The 19388-nt window shown below is 41.7% G+C and overlaps 1 protein-coding gene across 8 annotated transcripts in view; it reads right to left on the bottom strand.

Annotated features, from left to right (window-relative positions):
* COL14A1 (collagen type XIV alpha 1 chain) overlaps positions 1-18174 on the bottom strand; it is a 253923-nt gene extending 235749 nt beyond the window's left edge. For 2 of the 8 annotated variants that reach the window (XM_075495201.1, XM_075495202.1), the window contains exons 1-7: positions 18085-18158; positions 17744-17878; positions 15327-15426; positions 13759-13880; positions 7954-8070; positions 6691-6834; positions 3358-3444 (exon numbers count right to left, since the gene is read on the bottom strand). In XM_075495201.1, the coding sequence (XP_075351316.1) occupies positions 3358-3444; positions 6691-6834; positions 7954-8070; positions 13759-13867 (457 nt within the window). In that variant the 5' untranslated portion in view covers positions 13868-13880; positions 15327-15426; positions 17744-17878; positions 18085-18158. Of the gene's footprint in view, positions 1-3357; positions 3445-6690; positions 6835-7953; positions 8071-13758; positions 13881-15326; positions 15427-17743; positions 17909-18084 lie in introns of those variants that run through there. The other 6 variants (XR_012774563.1, XM_075495203.1, XM_075495200.1 and 3 more) reach the window with 6 other exon arrangements.
* Between the last annotated feature and the right edge of the window lie 1214 nt (positions 18175-19388).

The raw sequence follows: 19388 nt of genomic DNA, 5'->3' as shown, positions 1-19388 counted from the left end.
AATGGCATTACTGGATATACACTGGAGGTTTGTTTGAGATAAGAGCATAGTACTTAGAGCAGGAAAGAAAGGAGTAAATCTTTTCAAACTACTTGAATGGGCAGGACACAATAGATGGAAAATTTTAATCTAGGTTACTGAAGCTGCTGGAAAAATTACTAGCAAGCCACACAAGCTACTGACAGAGTTCCATAAAGACAGAGCAAAACCCAAATACAATCTAATTTAAGGACAGAAGAAAAAGGTAGATTGGGAGTTTAGAAGACATCCACGCCTCCCAGCACTACCTAGAGCCTCAGACAGTTGGTAATCAAATAGTGGACAGCACTGCAGAATCAGTCCTCCAAACCACAGATGAAAATAAGAGTGAGAAGCTTTGAAACCATCTGCAATCATTAATATAGATATCCATCTTGTATTTCTTAGTGAAGAGCTGGTTTCTATGAGTAGAAGGGTTATGGTGAAATCTTTGTCCCACTGAAACTGAAAGTGAAATTTCTGGGGTTTATTATGTGACCCTGAAGAAAGTATATTAGCTAAGTATTTATAAACAACAGATTTCTATGATTTTGTGCCTTTTGTGCCTTTCAGGAAAATCAGCAAGATACATGAGTTTTTCATAATGCACAAACTGGACCTTGCATTACTGACAGAGTTGACATGCTTTTTCACACACACTGACAAGTGTATTGCTGTCCTTTATTAGTTTTGTCCCAAAACATTGATTTCTGGTTTTCTGGCCTACCAAATGCCAAATCTGTCCTAATATTTACATTGCAGAATTTTGCCAGGCAATTTTCCATATGCAGGAGAATGACTGATGACCTTTGCCTTTCTAAGCCTTGCAAAGACACTCTAGTTTCTTCTTATATAAACATCCTTCTGTAACAAGTAGGGCAGATGTTCACGGAAGGCATCTCCTTACGTCAAAACTCGACTCTAATACTTGCAGAAATGGTGAAATACACTTTTGCTATTCTTTCAGTCCAGACAAGAGCAGAAGCCACAACCACTGACAATATCAATCTGGACAATGGTTGTTTTCAATTTGTTTTGTGAGCAAAGATTGCTCTTGTTTTCAGATAAGATATTATACTACCTAATAATTTATTTTGTACTGTTAACTCCTTAGGTCTTACCAACTTGATCAAGGATATAACACAGCCACAGAATGTATCAGGGTTGCTATTAAATCCATCAAATTTAGCCATATACTAAATTGTTATGAAACAAATTAACTGCTGGCCTGAATTCATTTGGTCATACTCAAATCATTTCCTGTCAAACATCTGCAGAGGATCAAGTTATTCTTCATGGTTTTGCCATAAAATTTGCTCTTACTTCTTTAATCCATTTCTTTCACAGACTCTTCCTTATTTTTTTTTTGACCCAATTTCAATTTGAGGTGGAACGATCTTTATTATTAAACTAGGAAAGTTTTGATACCATTACTCTTTGTGTATCAGTTCTGAATTCACTTCTATCCCAACTACACATTTTTTGCTGATGCTGTTATTTCTGCATAACGTTTTTGCTTGGACTCTCACCCTACTCCCACTGAAGTCATTCAGTTGGAATCTCCATCACTTTGAATAATCATTATACTGCGCAAAGGGAAGAAATATGCAACAGCTAGGCAGTAGGAAAAAAAGTCTATTACTTTACATTAAAATATAGCTGGGTTGGGAATAGGGCTAAACAAAATCAAGAACTCATAAAAATTAGCATAACGTTTCTTATTTTTGGTCAGTTTTGCTGATTGAGAAGTTTGTGAGTTTTGCCTTTCTTTCAAATACATACCCAGTTTTCTAGCAAAACCTGCTACAGTAAGTATAGGGCAATAGCTTTTCACAAGTGCTAGCTGGGAGAGTATTTTGCTCTGATACAAACTGCCCCGATACAACTGAAGAAGTTCAGATGAGTAAAAAGTTGTGTGGGGAGGAGGAAAGCGATTGAGCTAAAGACTTTGCAAGTAAACAAGAATCCTAAAAAGGGAGAGACTGCAGATCCAGTCTCCTCTTGCCAACTGTATTTTTGCCCCTACTCCATGAAGAAGCATAAATCCTCTCCCACAGTCTGGCAGACACTTTCCTCTGTCTGCATTTAATCAACATTTTCCTATTACAGGCCCAGTTTTCCCTCCTTCGACTTTTATCACTTATCCTTCATTAAGAAAACAAATCACATTTTCCTCCTTTAGTTCTCTCATTTGTTCCAACTCAGTCTTCCTCTAGACATGAAAGAAAGATCACCTATCCACTACCCCATCATGCACCAGCAGGTATAACTTGCTTCTTTAAGTGTTGCAAATACTAGCTATCATTTTCCACAATGCACCCCATGTGATGAATTCAAGGGTGCTTTGGCTTGAGAAATGCTGTATGGAAACAAACTTGTATAGTGTTAATAAGTGCAACATGACACAAGTATGTATGGTAAGAAGAAAAACCCACTGAAGTGAGAAAAATTTGCATGGGCTTCAAGGAGTTTAGGGTGAGGTCTTTGATACTTGCATTAGTAGGAGATAGAGCTAAAAGGGACGGGAGAAATGGGATCCTTGAAACTGTCCAGTTTATTCACGGAGAGACTATTTAAGGTCATAGCAAGCTATTCTCGTCTGTGCTTGTTCTGTACATCATAAATAATCACTGAAGGGAATAATTATTGTTGGGGTTACTTCATAAAGAAGATATTATTTGAATTTTAGAATAACAGGAAATAGAGTTATATATTAAGCTTGAAATAGATTTTACTGTCCATACTAGGCAAGCTTCTCATGACAAGCAATATCACATTTCACCAGAAGATTGGCTCCTTGCAACTGGACAAAATGAACTCCTTTTTTTCCCCTCGAAATATTTCAAATGTTTTCATACATATGTCCTACATTAGGACAGAGTTATCAAGTTATTATGTGCCTAATTACACAATAATACCAATTCGACCTTAGGTGGGAATTAATACCGCAAGTCTGTCTTGCAGCCAAGACGATATGAAATTATTATTATGTATACACACACGTGCATGATTCTTTCACTACTCAAAGTGCACCCAGTGGGGAAGTACAGGCAACATGATTTTTTAATGCAGGTTCAAAGACTGCTTTTATGTTATTCATGGTGGTATTTAGTGCTTACTGTATAAATGGTAAAGCAAAACACAGAACTAAAAGCAATACCTCTGTTGTAGCAACTCTCCAATATTTCTGAAAATACTGATTTTTCCCTGCTGCTTAATTTAACCCTGGGAACCAGATTTAAAGTACTGACTTAAAGAAAATCTATACAATGGCCAAGCTAAATAAAAAAGATTATTATTTTCAGAATATCACACAAGTCATATGTGTTATGATCTGACCTTCTGGAGCTGGTTTACTCGCATTTGTTTTTTCTGGATCCTTCACCTTGGATTTACTTGTTTCTTTTCTTCTCTCTATATCTTTAACTGAAAAATAAGGGGGAAAAAATAATCAATCAAACTGGAAACAGTGCAGTCAGAAGCATGTAATTTTCTTCTTCCAGATAAAGAAGTTGCACGCAACATCTTGCGATATGCTTAGGTAACAAGTGACTGTTACTGGGTTTTCCCTCCCTCCCTTTGGGTTTATTCTTTTTATGAATCTCTCCCCATCCTAGCATCATTAAAGTTCTCAAAAGTGACTCTCCTCGCACAGGAGAGTCCAAATACAGTGACATAAGCACCTAAGCCCACACTGACAAGACCCAGCACTGGAAATATAGTCCAGAAAATTGGCAAAGCTAGCTGGGGCAAGTCCAGCATTGCAGAGTTCCACTCCAAGTCATTCAACACAAAAGCACATAGCCAGCTGTTACATTACCCGCTTTAAAGAATCAGCTTAGATCCCATGCCCAAATCTGTGTTCAGGGCACCAAATACTCCCATGAGAGCAAAGCTGCTCCGAAGTCCAGACTTCAACAGTTTCCTGTCCCACAAGTGAGTGGGATACCTCCCTTATTATGTCCCAAATCTCTCATAACAGCCAAGCAGAACCCAGCTTGATTAGCAATTCCTAATATTATATTAGCAGCCAGTATCACCTACTCATAGTCTGAAAGATTCTGGCAAAATCATTGCTAAAGTCACGTAATAAGGAAAAAAAAGGATCCTTTCAGAATTTCCTTAGAACGCTAATTGGTGTCAATGCCCCAGCTGTCTACAACTTAACAGCTTAAAAGAATGAAACAGAGAATATCTTTCATAGAAAATAAAATTCCACTCGAATTAAAATCTTTAGTTTATGTAGAGCTGGATTATGACCAACATTCATCCAAGCAGGCACTGAGTCTTACCCAGAATAAGAGTCTCCCTGTGCTACATTGTTCAAAAAACACTGTGAGAGCGTGAAAGAAGGTTATCTGTCTCTTGAAACATACGATATAAAATAGACAATACAAGTATTCTGTTTTACACAAGTGGAACCAAAGTCAAATGGATTTCGCTAATTTACCCAATAGTATATGGAATGTCTGAAACAGCCAAGAGTGCTCTAAGTTCCAATCCAAAATATAATCAGCAGACCATCCTAGGGTCTTAGGAAGACAACCCACTAACAAACATCTGAGTGTGACCTTCTCAGTGTGATAACCTTCTGCAGAACCTACAGCCCTCACACTCCAGGTATAGAAGCAGGAAAACTGGTGAAAAAATAACTGAAGTTTTGACTCGTCTCCTTACTAACACAGCATGTGTTAGTACATCACCTCTACCTTTAGCAAACGGTTATGAAACTGATTCAGAAGCAAATTCAAGTCCACAAGCTTGCTGAGGAGTCAGCTTTTACCAAGGTAGATCTTGGTTATTAGCTGGGTTACAGATAAAGCCACGATGACACCAGGTCTTACTCAGAAGTCTGGGTTTAATCCTTACCTAAACAAGTCTCCAACTAAAATAAAAGAGCTGAAATTACCAGAATAATACTAGTCAAAAAGGATGGCATTGCTTAGCCTTCTAAGAGTGTTCCTTTGAGAAAAGGCTAAGAGCAAGCTAAGGAGCTGCTTGATGCCCTCCTCTAATGGTAGTGCTGTTGAGCAGCAAGTCTCCAGAGAAACAGTACAAAAGTCTGAAAACACGCACAGGAGACAAGTTGGTCACATCCTGACAGAGATTTCTGGATTTGGGAAAGCCATTTCTAACTGTCAAAATTCTAACCACGTAGGAAGAACAGACAAGAAGACACCAGTTTTACTCACATATTTACACAGACAAAAAACTTATCTAGTGCATGTTTTTACAGCTGCATTTTAAAAGGAAAAAATTCCCCAGTATGTTAATTACATACTGTGTACAATAACTTACAAGCAGCACTAGAATAAGAAATTATACCTGGCTTTATAAAGAAGAATACTCTTTTAACAATGAAATTTTATTGTAGGCTTGAGAATTCTTTGTACATCAGTTACAACTCAGCAGCATTAAAAACATACTTCCAAGGCACTAAACCAGAGGATATTCTCAAAGCTTTGTATATGTTTGACCATTTTTCACCTCAAGAATTAGATGAAATTTTCCCCCCACTTGTCAGAGAAGGGGAAAAAAGCATAGAATAGCAAGATAGCAAAAAAGAAGGATTTGTATACATGCTGTATCTGGTTTTACTTGTGCAAGGCATCATATTGTCAAATGAAACTCTAGCCTCATTAAGTGCTACATGTTTTCACCTGCAGCAAAGAAAGAGTATACTAAATAGAACATAACGCCCATATTCTTAAATCAAGTTGCCGGCTCTACTTTTCCTGAAGAATAGAAGTAGTTTAAAAAACAGCCACACCTAATATTATAGAAGTTGGTGTAGCTTTCTGTGGGCTGCTCTTTAATGCTAAAGTAATCTGTGGTTTTGTGGGTTTCCTAACCAGGATAGAACTTAAAGTAGTAAACACACAGCTGCAGTGATGAAAAGCTAGAAGGACTTTGACACATGCCACATCAAGCAGTCAGCATATTTTATCTTGTGCTAGTTCTAAGAGAAAGGTGGTTTAGCAATGACAGAAATATTCAGTGTCAAGGGAATTCAGTAGTCTTTCAACTGTAGTCCCAGACTGTCACATTTTTGTCTTTATCGACCAAATCCCCACTGATCATATTTAACAGAACTGTTTAAGATGCAGATCAAGACAAATCAGCTAAAACATATATATCACTATCATATAGACATTAAGAATATGTGTAGATCACATAAAAAAGTCTTAAGCACAATTTGTAAACATATTTGACAGATAAAGACTAATAAGAATTTAGCCTTTCAAAGTATCATTGAACTAGCAACCAGTTGCCAGTTGGCACAGCTATAAGAATGTTTTAATAAAAAGTTGGACAAAGGGAAGGAAATGTTTAAAGTATCACAATATAGCACTTCCCTTCTTGTTTCTGCTCACCGAATATTCTTTTCCACGAGATACTGGCTAATTTCATAACGGAATGCAGAAGAAAGGGATTCCAAACCAATGGGAACAAAGATAGCCCAAAGGAAGAATCTCCTGGGCAAGAGCGACTGGATCAATTCAGGCCTCCAGCTGTATATGTACCAGTTAAAATCTGTGGCTCTGATTAGCCTTCCACCTCAGAAGAAACTGTTTTGCTATTGTCCCCCTTTGTGTCAGACTTTGTTACAATTTCATAAGTCACATTAAATATCTAATAAATTCTGCAAGTCAGACATAAAAAGACACATACTTCTGAACTGGCCTTGTGCTGGCTTACTCTCCTTGTCTTCACTGAATGCAATGATCTGAAGGGCATAGTTTTGATCTGGAATAAGACCTTGAATAATTGCTTTGGTTGCAGTGTTTTGAAGAATTAATTGATTGGTTTTTCCACCTATAAGAGAAAAGACAAAAAAACCCACAAATACATAACTTTGTTTGCCTTTCTTATAGCACGGTAAATGTAATGACTTAAAACTACCTCAAGCTCTACAATGACCCAAGTATTCCCACTTCTGGGACTATCCATACAGCCAGGCCGGAGGGCATCCCAGAAAAGCAAGAAGTCAGGCAGTCTGACCAAAGACACAGACCAGTTTCTTAGATAGAAACACTCTAAGATCAGTCAATCAGCCTTTGTATCTGGGCCTCATGGAATAGCCATGGTGTCCAGCAAAACTATTAAGAAAAAAAGAAACATTTGACAAAAAGCTGTCAAGTTTGGTAACATTATACCCACAGGCTTTCACACTGCTCTGGGATTGGCTGCCAGTTCTGACCGCATCGTACCCATGTCATTTCTGAATGCCCTCTTTGCCCACTTCCTTCGAGCAAGGACATTCTCATGTATAAATACAAATATTAAATATTTCTATGTATACATATATAAAGATTGTATACAAATATGTACAAATATGTATTTTAGCTGTATGTTAAAAGTGCATCTATATCTAAATTTAAATATGTACAGAAGTAGTACCTCTACACAGGTAGCCTGATATAGCCACTTTGTTGCCTATCTTTACATTTCAATTTTTCATTCAAAAAAGTTTTAAAAGTTTTGTTTGCTTGTTTGTTTGTTAAGTTTGGTCTAAAATCTTTTTGGTCTTTTCTGGGGAGCTCAGTATGGGAGAAGGCCCAGGGAGATCCACCTCAAAGCTTTGACTGAAATAGGGTTCCTGTGGTCCCCCTTGAACACTTTCTAGACTTCCTTACACCTCACTGGAAGAAAGGTAAAGACAGATGATCAGCGATAAGTCCCAAGGACTACATATGAAGCATAACTAGCATCCACCCACTTCTACCTTAAGCATTTGATTCCCGTATTCTATGCCTATGACCACCCTCTGGTGAGATCAATTTCTTTCTTCTGTTGACCAGCCACTACTCCATTATCCACAGCTTGCTCACAGTTCCTTAGTCCTGAAGGATGACACTAGCCTCTGAAAAGCTGTTCAGCCTTAGGAAGACAGTCCTTTCACCTTAAAAGAGAACATACAGGCTTTTGTTTTACCTGAACTTGGAGTGACAAGAAGCTTATATCCAGTGAATTGCCCTTTGGGGGCTTTCCAAGAGATCTGTACACTGTCAGGACTGACTACATTATATCTTAGTCTTGTTGGTGGGGACACTGCAAGTGGGGAAAGAAAACAACAGTTTAAATTCAAATAAAAAGCAACCGCCAATTTTAAACAAACATAAAAATAAACACATATAGGAAGACAACACAAGATTTTAATGATAAAGGATGCAAGTTATTCAAAATGTCACATACATCAGTTTATTAGTTTGTAAAATGACATCCCCAGGTGCACTACTTCCCTCAGACATATCTTTTATTTATCTCTTTATAAAAACAAACTAGCAACCTAACAGCAGAGGACAGAAAGACAAACAGTGTTAGATGTTAAGACTCTAGTTTAGCAGGCAAAGCTGGTAATAAAAATGCTCTTTGTTAATATATGGGAATTAAAATTGCTCTCCTTGGTTACACTGACAATATGCATTACCTAGCCTCCTTTGCCTCACATTACCATGGGCATTTCACTCAGGGCCAAATTTTCAAAGCCTTGTGAAGACACAATAACCAAGAGGAAAAATAGACATGCGTAAGGCAGAGGGAACATCAGCTGCCCAATTTGCAAACCTGGCCTAAGCAGCACACAGACTTGCCCAGCTGCAAGCACTGCTTCGGTCTCATCAAGACTAGCAGGCATGCACAGGCTAGTCAAGATTTAGACAGGGGCAATCTGGATGGTAAGCAAATCTGGCTTCTATTTATACTGTGCCATCACCTAGGTTTCAAATAGAAGCAGCAGGTGAAATGAATAAAAGCATGAAATGATTGAGAAAGAGGTGATATTTCAGTGAAGCAACACACAGAGGAACAAATGAAAAATCCACCCTACGTTGTTACAGCAGTATCAGCAACTTTGTGTCTATGCACATAAATTAGTTTTTCACAGCTTTGCATCCCTCTGCTCAGGAAAGCTCCACTGATGCTGGACAACACTCTACATAGCATTTCTGCTCTGCTTCAAGGAGCCACATGCCTCTTTCACAGCAAACAACTGAAGCAGAGCTGCTAGTTGTGCAGCCTGGGGTATCCAAGGCTGTCAATAAGGGGAAATCTTCATACATTGGAATAGGGTTTGGCTCACAGAACTAACTAATCTAGAGGGAAAGGCAGCCAGGGAAGCTACCCAAAGGCTGACCAACAGAAAGGGCTAGAAAAGGTTAACAAAATCCGCCATCAACCTTACGCCCCTCCTCTTCCCACTACCTCCACAGCCCCCTCAACTTTCTCCCTCATTTTGCAAACCCTCAGTGTCTCTGCCACTACCACCCTTAAGGTTTCTGTTCATAAGTCTAAGAAATTATCTGAAGGGAAGAAGTGGCAATTTCTTTTCCCCAGGGCTCAAGACAGCTCTTAATTGACTAGGCTCATGCCCATGGTTTTTTGGTCCGCTAGATATAATAAACCAACAGTTATCATGATATTTCTGAGATTTAAGGATTACAGCATACGGAGCATCTGAGTCAACAGGCAGCATGTGCTAGCCAACAGTCTCTGGCCTCTCCATCTGACCTGCTACAGTCAATGCAGCTTTGGCACTAGCAGCAGCCAAAGACCTGTCCTGAACTGATTACTTTTTCCTATGTGCTTCTTTTTCCAACAGCTTGGGGGAAGAAAGAAGAAGGAAAGAGGCAGGCTGTAGTTTTTTGGGATTTGGGGTGGTGTTTTTTTCATGTCATCTACCATCAAAAACATTTGGGTCTTAGAAGTAAAAATCTGGAGGTTTAATACAAGAGATGTATTCCCTTGCATCCAGCATCTCAATCCATAAGGGACAGTTTTGTCAGACCAAAGGCGGGTTCCGCAGTTCTCTGCCTCGAGGGACTTAACACCAGAACACAGAGAAGAGAGTACATAAGCACCAAGAACAGCTTAGTAACACCTCCACATTCTCAAAGACTTCAGAGAACAAGCTCAAGAAGAGAGGCAAGGGGACAGAAACAGCAGGTAGCACACCAGTTCCACACACTCAAAACTGTTCTGATTCACAGCACTGGGCTTAGACCCAAACAGTGCATTTCCCCAGTTGCTGGGCACAATCTTGTCAGACCTCATCTTCAGACTGCCTGTCACCTCCCCGAAGTTTAGAGAAAGAGAGGCTGCAAGCAAGGGTGTGTGCAGGAATCACTGCAAATACAAAATCAGTTCTTTGAAAATTTGGCCCTCGTATTGCAAAATGTTTTGCTGGGCAGGTTTCTGCAAGAACATTCAGCATGCTATAATTGTAATAAAATGACAAACTATGGCAAAAAGTTTTGAGAGCCAAGCAGACTGTAGTTATGGATTACAGCTTTTAATTCACTCTCAAGATTCATTCTGTCTTTGAGCTATACATAAATCACAATGAATTGGGGCTGAATGAACCAAGAGTGACAAATCATACCTAGAAGTCTGCAAAATATGCAATTCCTTTTATTATTTATTTCGTCTAAGGAATAGTGAATAAACTTTTGAACAATGACAGTATGCAAGTGTAAAAATGCTGCACTTTTTACCAGGATTAAGTGGTAAATTTGTATGGGGATTAAGAGGCAGAGCAGAGAGCAACAAAGTAACACCAAGGATTGACAAAAAAATCATGTCTTAGAATTTCAGAGTTCATTTTCTCTGCCATCTTCTTCCTTCCCCTGTCATTCCATTCCATCCTACTTTCAACTTAACAGTTTATGAAAGCACCTTCTAACAAAGAAGCATAGTTCTGGACTAATTGCCATTAGCCATCACCAAACCAGGTAAATTGTGGGAGCCCCTAAAAAACAATCACAGATCTTACAAGCAAAGAAGGACACAATCACCAAAAGTTTTTCTGTTTACTACAGAGTTACAATGTGAAAGACTAGAAACGTTGTGCCAGAATAGTCTTTACATAACTAGTCAATTTTCACTGAGTACTTTTTGTATCAAAGGTGGCAGTGCAGGGGAACAGACATTCCCACACAGCAATTAATCATAAGGAAGAAAAGAATTATTCACCAGACAGATACTCAACTGTGTCTTAGTTGTGCAAAGACTAAGTTCTGGCATAGAAAAGTACATACAGCTAAGGAAGTTAAAAATCTAACACTTGAACAGACAACAAAATATTGATGGGAATTACTACACATTCACCAACCTGAAGAGGATATCTTTATTTCTTTGGACCTTTATTGTCTGTGGAACAAAATCTCACTTCTTGCAGAAAGGGAAAAAAATTAATCCAAGCTGAGTCAGTTAACTGATAAAAATCAGTAGCTAGAGCTTGTTAAGTGGTTTTACAGGAATGCAAAAGTGAATGGCCATCAGCAACATTACAGCAGTCACCCAAAAGAAAACTACAGACAAGTTCAAGGCTTTGGTTTATGCCACCAGATAAATTACCACTTCAAATACATGACTCTTGTGGACAACTAGGGAAAGAGTGTTTTGAACTATTCAGCATCTTAAAGGAAAGGAAAAATACTATAAATTGCATATGTGCAGCTCTCTCAGACATCCAATAGTCTAAGATTGGATACTAACTAAACCTTGTGGCTTCCAATTTACTTTTGTCATAAGAACTGAACAAGTTAATATGCACTACAATTACTTAGCAATTACATTAGTAACACATGGAAATTATTGCTACACAAAGAAAAGTTTCCATCTTTAAATACAGAAGGAAAATTCTTAAAGCAAGTTATTTTATGAATACATGGAAAATTCTAAAGTATTTTTCTTGCCCAGCACTACTTTTTTGTACTATATAAGAACATAAGTAGACAAAAGCTGGATTTTTTTTGTTGCTGTTGTTTAAGTGACATTATGCTGAATGAGGAAGAAACAGCAATGATGAAAGAATAATTGTTGTTGAGTAAAAACTGAATGGCACTATGTGGTTTATAAGGCATTCAGGCAATAAATGAGATAAAACCATGTAGCTCAACACAGATAACTCCTCAGTTGAAGGAATAAGTTGTAGCTTCAGGCATGTTGACTTCAGTCTCCCAAACATATTCTCCTTTCCAAGAAGTCACATTACACACCTTTACCTGAGCATCTTTGCCAAAGGAAGGAAACACAAGCTGGAACTAATACCAGCTCTTCCTACACCTTGGCAGAGTGTTTTAAGAAATACTTAAAACAGACAAACGTACTGTTAGTGCTGTATTAAATTGTAAATAGTTAGCCAGCTGCACGAAGAGTTTACTGCAAGGGGTGGCAACCTTGAGAAAAGAAAGGATTTGGGAAACATCTTATTACTTTAAGTGTAGCAAGAGATTTTTATTCTGTGAACATGGAATAGAGACTTCATATCACCTCATTCAATAACATAACAGTCATTTTGGGCCAAGGCAATAGTTCACTTAGCTTAGTATCACACTGCTGACAGCATTCAGCAGCTGATGCTTGCTGAAAGAGTGTAAGAACAAGGGAAGTATTGTTCTTTATTCATCAAGTACACCAGCTCTAGCTTCTGCTGGTGTGATGATTGTGGAAAAAACTCTCTGACCTTCATTTCATTGTATTAATAGTTTGAGAGTTTTCTCCCTTACATATGACCGATTAAATCAATGTTTAAAAATAAAAAAAAAAAAAAAGGAACGGGGGGAAGAGTACGGTTTTCCAAGCTCAAGGAATTTTGCAAAACTTTCTGGAGATGGATCTCAATCCCCAATCCTGTTTTGCAAATCTTAACCATATGTATTGGGACTGAAATACACAGAGAGAGGACTAACCATATGCTTTGCTTTATTGGCTCATTAAGTCACAAACATTCTGGACCTCATTTCTGACCAGAATTGATGTGTTGAACATTGGGAACATGTATTTCTTCATTCACCTCACATCGCCCACATTAAATATTACTGCTTACGTGTGTTCCTAAGTTCTGGGAGAGGCTTGTAAAACACTCGCAGATTCCCAAACATCCAAGATGGTATGCTTCCCCAGCACTTGAGTGCCACGCAGACTGGACAGCACTGCTACTTGCATTTATCAGAACTTGGAAAGCCTCAGGTTGCCACTACTCTCTGAATGTGCTCATGAATAATGCATTATACAAGACGCTTTAGAAGAGACCCAGGATCAAATTCTGCTCCCAGTTATGCCTATGCAGTCTCACATCAAAGGGATTACATAAAGTCAAGAGAAACGTCTTTCTTTAGAAATCATAAAAACTCATTGGCATTCTTCCTCCCTTCTTCCCCAAGCAATAGGATAAATTTTCTCTAGAAGTCAAACCACTGTCAATACGATCCAAGTATTTAAGCCTAACAATGTCAGCAGTATCTTTTAATACCTACAAAGGAGATTTTTTTAAAAACCTGCAGAAGTAGTCTGTGACATTTAGCAGTCCTGTGCAATACTGTATGATGTGTTACAATAGCTACTGTTCTAACAAAGAAAAAAAAATATGTATTCCATACAAGCTTAGTATCATAGCTGGTCCATCAAACTTACTTGATTATGTAGAGGACAGCCACAGCAATTTCTGATCAGTACTTTCATGTAAATAAGAGTAAAAAAAAAAAATTGTTCCATATAACTCATTTTGAAACACCTGAATTTGCAAAAAGATTTATGCTATTTGAGATACTAGGTTCAAAGAGCACACATGAACACATAATTTTACTCCCACCCTGAGATCAGCAGCAAAACTCCACTTCGTTTCAGCAGTATGGGATCCACATCCTACTAAGAGGGAAGTAACTCTTGCATTTGAAATAAGAAAGTCTATTTCTGCACATCAGAGTGAAAAGCTCCATCTTCTTATTTATGACTTACCTTGGCCCTGGGCATCACTGATGAAGAAAGCTGTGACAGCTAAAAAAGCCAAGAAGAAACGGCTCTGTATCTCATACCGACAAAGCATCTTCTTTCCCTCAATACACATAGTATCAGCAGGTCTAAAAACACATAGAACAAAAAGACTTATTAAACCTGCAAAGATAAGGCGTCTACTTTAATGAAAAGTGTGGGCAAAATCTGGATTCCATTAAAAAAAATTAGGAATTTGCCATAGACATCAGTGGAGCCAAGATTTCATCCTGAAAGGGACAAAGAACCTTATGTGGGCCACTCAACAGTTCTGAAAATTCGGCCCATATAAAGAGAAAACTGATACTCTTTGCTAAGCATACGCGAGTATTGGAAGTAGAGTTTGCTATGCATAACAAGGTAAAATGGGTATCTCTACACAATCCAGTGTTCCAAGCACTTTATCAAGACACCTGTGGTAGAGAACTCTGAAGTTCTCAATAACAAAGTAGGACTAAAACTATTAGCTACTTTATATCCAGAAAGCATCCAGAATGGGATGTTAACTTATGTATTTCAGGATTCTGTAATAAAAAGAGATGAGAACTGCCCCACAAGCCTACCATAAACTAGCAAATGCGTGTACTCAATAACCCCAGTGAAATAATCATTGATCAGTCCAACTGAGCAATTTTGCACATTAGTTGTCAAAAAAGGCAGAACTTTGTTCTGAGGAAACACAAGTTCTCTTCTCACTGTCCTCTACAACCTACTTTATTTTTTCTTTTTTTCTATCTTATTCAACTTACTCTGTGCTCTCGTTGTACTACCTGGCACTTACAGTGACTAAAGCAGACACAGCTCAGCTGGCATGCGGGGTATCAGCTGAGTAAGCACTAATTCTATTTGTAGGTAATACCATGGTCAAAAACATTTACTATAACTTAATCAGTTAGGAACATCAACACTTTAGAGTGCAATGCTACACTCAAGGTAGTCCTAGATGAACTAGTTGGGTTACAGGAAGCAATTCTGGTGCCAAAGAACAAGTTTCAGAAGGGGTAACTTATCTGTCCACAGAAGCTAGGTTAAGAACAGTACAAATTTCATTATCTGAACTTGGCCTTTAACACTTTCCAGTACAGTTATTCAACATATATAGAAGCACCTCTCAAGACACATCAACATGTTCATAACATTGTGCTTATAAATGTTTATCTATCACTCAACTTTACTGCACTAGTTTTAGTTGATTTTCTGGGTCAGGAAGAAGAATTTTTGCTGCCCTCTCCTGTTAGTATTTTACGGGAGAATTAAATTAAGGTAATTAATAGTAGCTTTCTTGCTGTCAACAAAGAGTCAGCATTTGAAGGTTTACTTTGGTAAATTTTGGTTTATGTAGTTCTGTGTTGCAAGTCCCTCCCATTTACCTGCTGTGTCATTTTCTCTAATATTCCCAACATACCATCATTGAATTTGCCTTCCATGTTTTCATTGTCTTCTGAGGAAGGCACAAAGCAAGTGGTTCAACCACTAACTAATACAAAAGGCAGTCTGAAGTACCTCAACCAAACAAATAAGAGGATAAGACCTACATCTCCTTCTTTCTTCAAGTGTTCACAATTTGCCATAGTTATCCCAGGACTCAGTAGGTCTACTGTTGCAAATCCCAGCCATGAATGCTTGATAGGCCACCTAGAAATATATAGGGGGCTTAATCATTGTGAATTCCATCCCCACATGAGGTTACCTAAGTTTTAGCCAAATTATCAACAAATTTCACACTACTTAAACATATATTTTGAATCTATCTCTTACAGTATAAAACTCTCAAGACAGAGGCAAATAGCTAGATCCAGTAACAAAGATGTGCACCAGAAACTTGGGTCTTGCTATGCCCAGTTCTTAGGACACGTCCTCCAAATGGAATTCAGAAATGCAAGCAAAGTGCCCGGGCTTCCTACTACATGAACACAAAGGGTCAGACACCCAAGGACTGGATCCAGATGAGTCAGCACAGTCAGCAGACAGTTGCCTAGTGACAGGCAACAGGAGGAATGAAGAGAGTTAAGTCTTAAACAGTCTGAAATACATCCCTTGTGTATCTCACATTAGGTATCGAAGCTTCTCCCCTCACTCAGGAATACAACCTGGAGCAAGTAAACATAGACTCTTCAAAGAACAGCATACAACTCATTCTTCCATGCAGTCACCACTGACAATGTGTGGATTTCTTTGCATGTAATAACCCAGATATTAAAATATCCACTCACAGTGGTGGCTCAATTCCCCATCTGCTAGATTTTATATAAACCCTCCTCCCAAATGAGGGCTATAAATACTAACTGATAGGTCCTGCGTAGAAACACTCTCTACTGCTGCTTTTAGAGAAAAGCCATTGTGCAGAGAAGTAAGATTTATTGGGATACATACAACTGGCGCTGGATAAACTAGGCACAAGTTCATCTCTGCAATGACCTTCAAGGTTCACTTAACTAGGAAAGGCAACCACCAGTCTGCAGCCACCTTGTGGCTGACATCATCTGGGAATAAAAAGAAATATCCTATTCCTCCTGCTTTTTATATATTTCACCTTTTGTTAACTATTTGGCAAAACAGTTATCTGACAGAATAGTCCTGGCAGCAGAGACCAAACCCTCCCAGGCCAAGAGCCCTGCCCGTGAGGTGAGCCCCGCTCCCCCGTGTGCTCACAGCTCCTCTCCCGGGTGGGCTCCAGGCCGCCTGCCTGCCCGGGACGCCTGCACGGGCCTGGCAACAGGGCACCTTCTCCCGAGAGAACAACCTGCCTTTGGGACCTCACAGCCCGGGAGAAACGCGACATACATCTCCGTGCTTTACCGCCCTGCCTGCGGAAGCGCACCCAGCCCAGGCGAGGAGGCAGAGCCGCCTCGGCACAGCCCTGGCTTCCTTCCCCGCGGCAGGCAGGTTAGGGCTGCCCTCCTGAACAGGAGCCCTGGGTTATTTCTCCTATCTCGGTGGCTCGTTATGGAGCGCCGTGACCGTGCGTCCACCCGCTGCCAGGGAACAGGCACACGTTTCTCGGGTCGACGTCCCGCTGGGCGAAAGGAAGAGTGCGACCTGCCCCGGCACCGCCACGGCCTCGAGGGAGCGGCCGGGCCCGCCGCCATGGCCGCCGCCCCCACACGGGAAGGGCGGGAAGGCGGCAGAGGGGGCCGGCGGCGAAGCGCAGACGCCGTCCGGGCTCTCGCAGACCCTCTGGCTGTGCCACGACCCGGCGGGCGCGTTTGGTTCGCCTCTCCACAGCCCCCGCAACACGGCTCCAGCCTGGCCTGAGGGACCGCGGCTCACAAACACGGCGCCGCGCCTGACCCCCCAGCCCCCCGACGCCTCTTCGGGGCACTCCCCGCCAGCAGCACCCACGAGCCTCCCGTTTGAAAACGAGTTCCCTCCCCAAGTTAAGAAAGGGACAGCGGGGGAGTTCATTGCCTCCGCCGAGCTGAGGCGAAGGACGGGCCCTGTGAGACCCAGGGGCTGCCCGCCGGGAACGCCCCCGCCGGCAGGCAGCGGAGACCCGCCACCGGCAACAGCCCGCCGCGGCGAGGGCGGGCTTGCCTGCCCGGGCAGCCGCCCGCTGCAGTAACACCCTCCAGGCGCCGGGCGTGAGGAGCCGGGGCCAAGCGATCTGCCCCGACGCGCCGCGGGGGGAAGCGGGCAGCAGAGACCCTCCGTTTTAACGTGTGGCTGGTTGCTTTTTAATTACGATTATTTCTTAAAGTAAGGCTTTTGCAGGGTTTTCTAAGAGGGTCCCCCTCCCCGCCCCAGGCTCGCCGCTTTCCACCGCTCCATCTCCTCCTCCCTCACCCAACTCTCCCTCCGGGGCTCCGCTCCGGCCGCCGCGGGGTGTCCGGGCAGGTGGGTGGGAAGCGCTCCCGCTCCTGCCCCTGACCCCCGCGGGCTTTAACGCCCTGGAGCCAGCTCCCCGCCCGCCTCCCCCAGCCCTCGAGGGAGACGAAGCGGAGCACACACCGACCTGTGCGGGCATCAGCGGGGGAGCAGCCGGTGGGGATGCGGCCGCTCGTTTTCACGCGGGGCTGTGGGTGTCGAGGCGGCTGCGGGAGAGCCGCTTCCCTCCCCTCTGGCTGCTCTTCCCCTCGCTGCGCCGCATCTGATAAGGCGAAAGGGTAACGAAAGGAGGCGGGCAATTATAGAGCAGAAGGTGGAAAGAAGGGGGGGAAAAAAAGAGGCATGAGCGATGCCTGAGATCCAACCCTCCGCCCCCGAGCCCGACCTCCGCGGCGGGGGCGCGGCCAGGTGCGCGGGGAAGCAGGGCCGGGTGGGCGGCGGGGCTGGAGCGGGGACAGGCAGCGTTACATGCGCCGGTGTTGTGCTTTTCAGTGTCCTCTTTCTTCCGGCTTTGCTACCTTTTAACTCATTTTCCTCTCCCCGAAGTTCCTCGTTCACTTCGTTTTAAATGATTTAGAAGGTTCCTACTCCGCAGTAAGGCTTGGAATGCAAGTATCCCCCAGTGCCGGGAATTGCGATGTGTGGATTAATGATTCATGGGGGAAATATTTATATTAAAGTGTTCCAGCACTTGTCTGGCTTAGTATACACCTTGATTAAAAGCATCATAGTGCATATGTACATTTTTGCCATATGCATAGACACTGCAATGGGGACATGAAATTGCAGAATCTAGATTCATATAGAAATATGAGTTCCCTATGGTATTCCCTACTGAATTTACAATTGAGACTACTACTCACAAAGTTTGTAAGTCCTGAGAATTTAAGAGGTGAATGAAAATATTCATTACGACATGCCTGGTCATCTGTATAAAATTACAAATGAAATCACTGAAGGACTGCAGTTAAGAATCATAGAATCATAGAATCATTTAGGTTGGAAAAGACCTTTAACATCATCACAGCCAACCATTAACCTAACACTGCCAAGTCTGCCACTAAGCCATGTCCCTAAGTGCCACATCTACACGTCTTTTAAATACCTCCAGGGATGGTGACTCAACCACTTCCCTGGGCAGCCTGTTCCAATGCTTGACAACCCTTTTGGTGAAGACATTTTTCCTAATATCCAGTCTAAACTTCCCCTGGCACAACTTGAGGCCATTTCCTCTCATCCTATCACTTGTTACCTGGGAGAAGAGACCGACCCCCACCTCTCTACAACCTCCTTTCAGGTAGGTGTAGAGAGCAATAAGGTCTCCCTTCAGCCTCCTTTTCTCCAGGCTAAACAACCCCAGTTCCCTCAGCCGCTCCTCACAGGACTTGTGCTCCAGACCCTTCACCAGCTTCGCTGCCCTTCTCTGGACATGCTCCAGCACCTCAATGTCTCTCTTGTAGTGAGGGGCTCAAAACTGAACACAGTATTCGAGGTGCGGCCTCACCAGTGCTGAGTACAGGGGCACAATCACTTCCCTAGTTCTGCTGGCCACGCTATTTCTGATACAAGCCAGGATGATATTGGCCTTCTTGGCCACCTGGGCACACTGCTGGCTCATATTCAGCTGGCTGTCAACCAGCTCCCCCAGGTCCTTTTCTGCCAGGCAGCTTTCCAGCCACTCTTCCCCAAGCCTGCAGCGTTGCATGGGGTTGTTGTGACCCAAGTGCAGGACCTTGCACTTGGCCTTGTTAAACCTCATACAATTGACCTCG

Source organism: Mycteria americana, chromosome 2, assembly GCF_035582795.1.
Source record: "Mycteria americana isolate JAX WOST 10 ecotype Jacksonville Zoo and Gardens chromosome 2, USCA_MyAme_1.0, whole genome shotgun sequence".
NCBI lineage: Eukaryota > Metazoa > Chordata > Aves > Ciconiiformes > Ciconiidae > Mycteria > Mycteria americana.
This window is presented reverse-complemented; position numbering and strand designations above follow the sequence as displayed.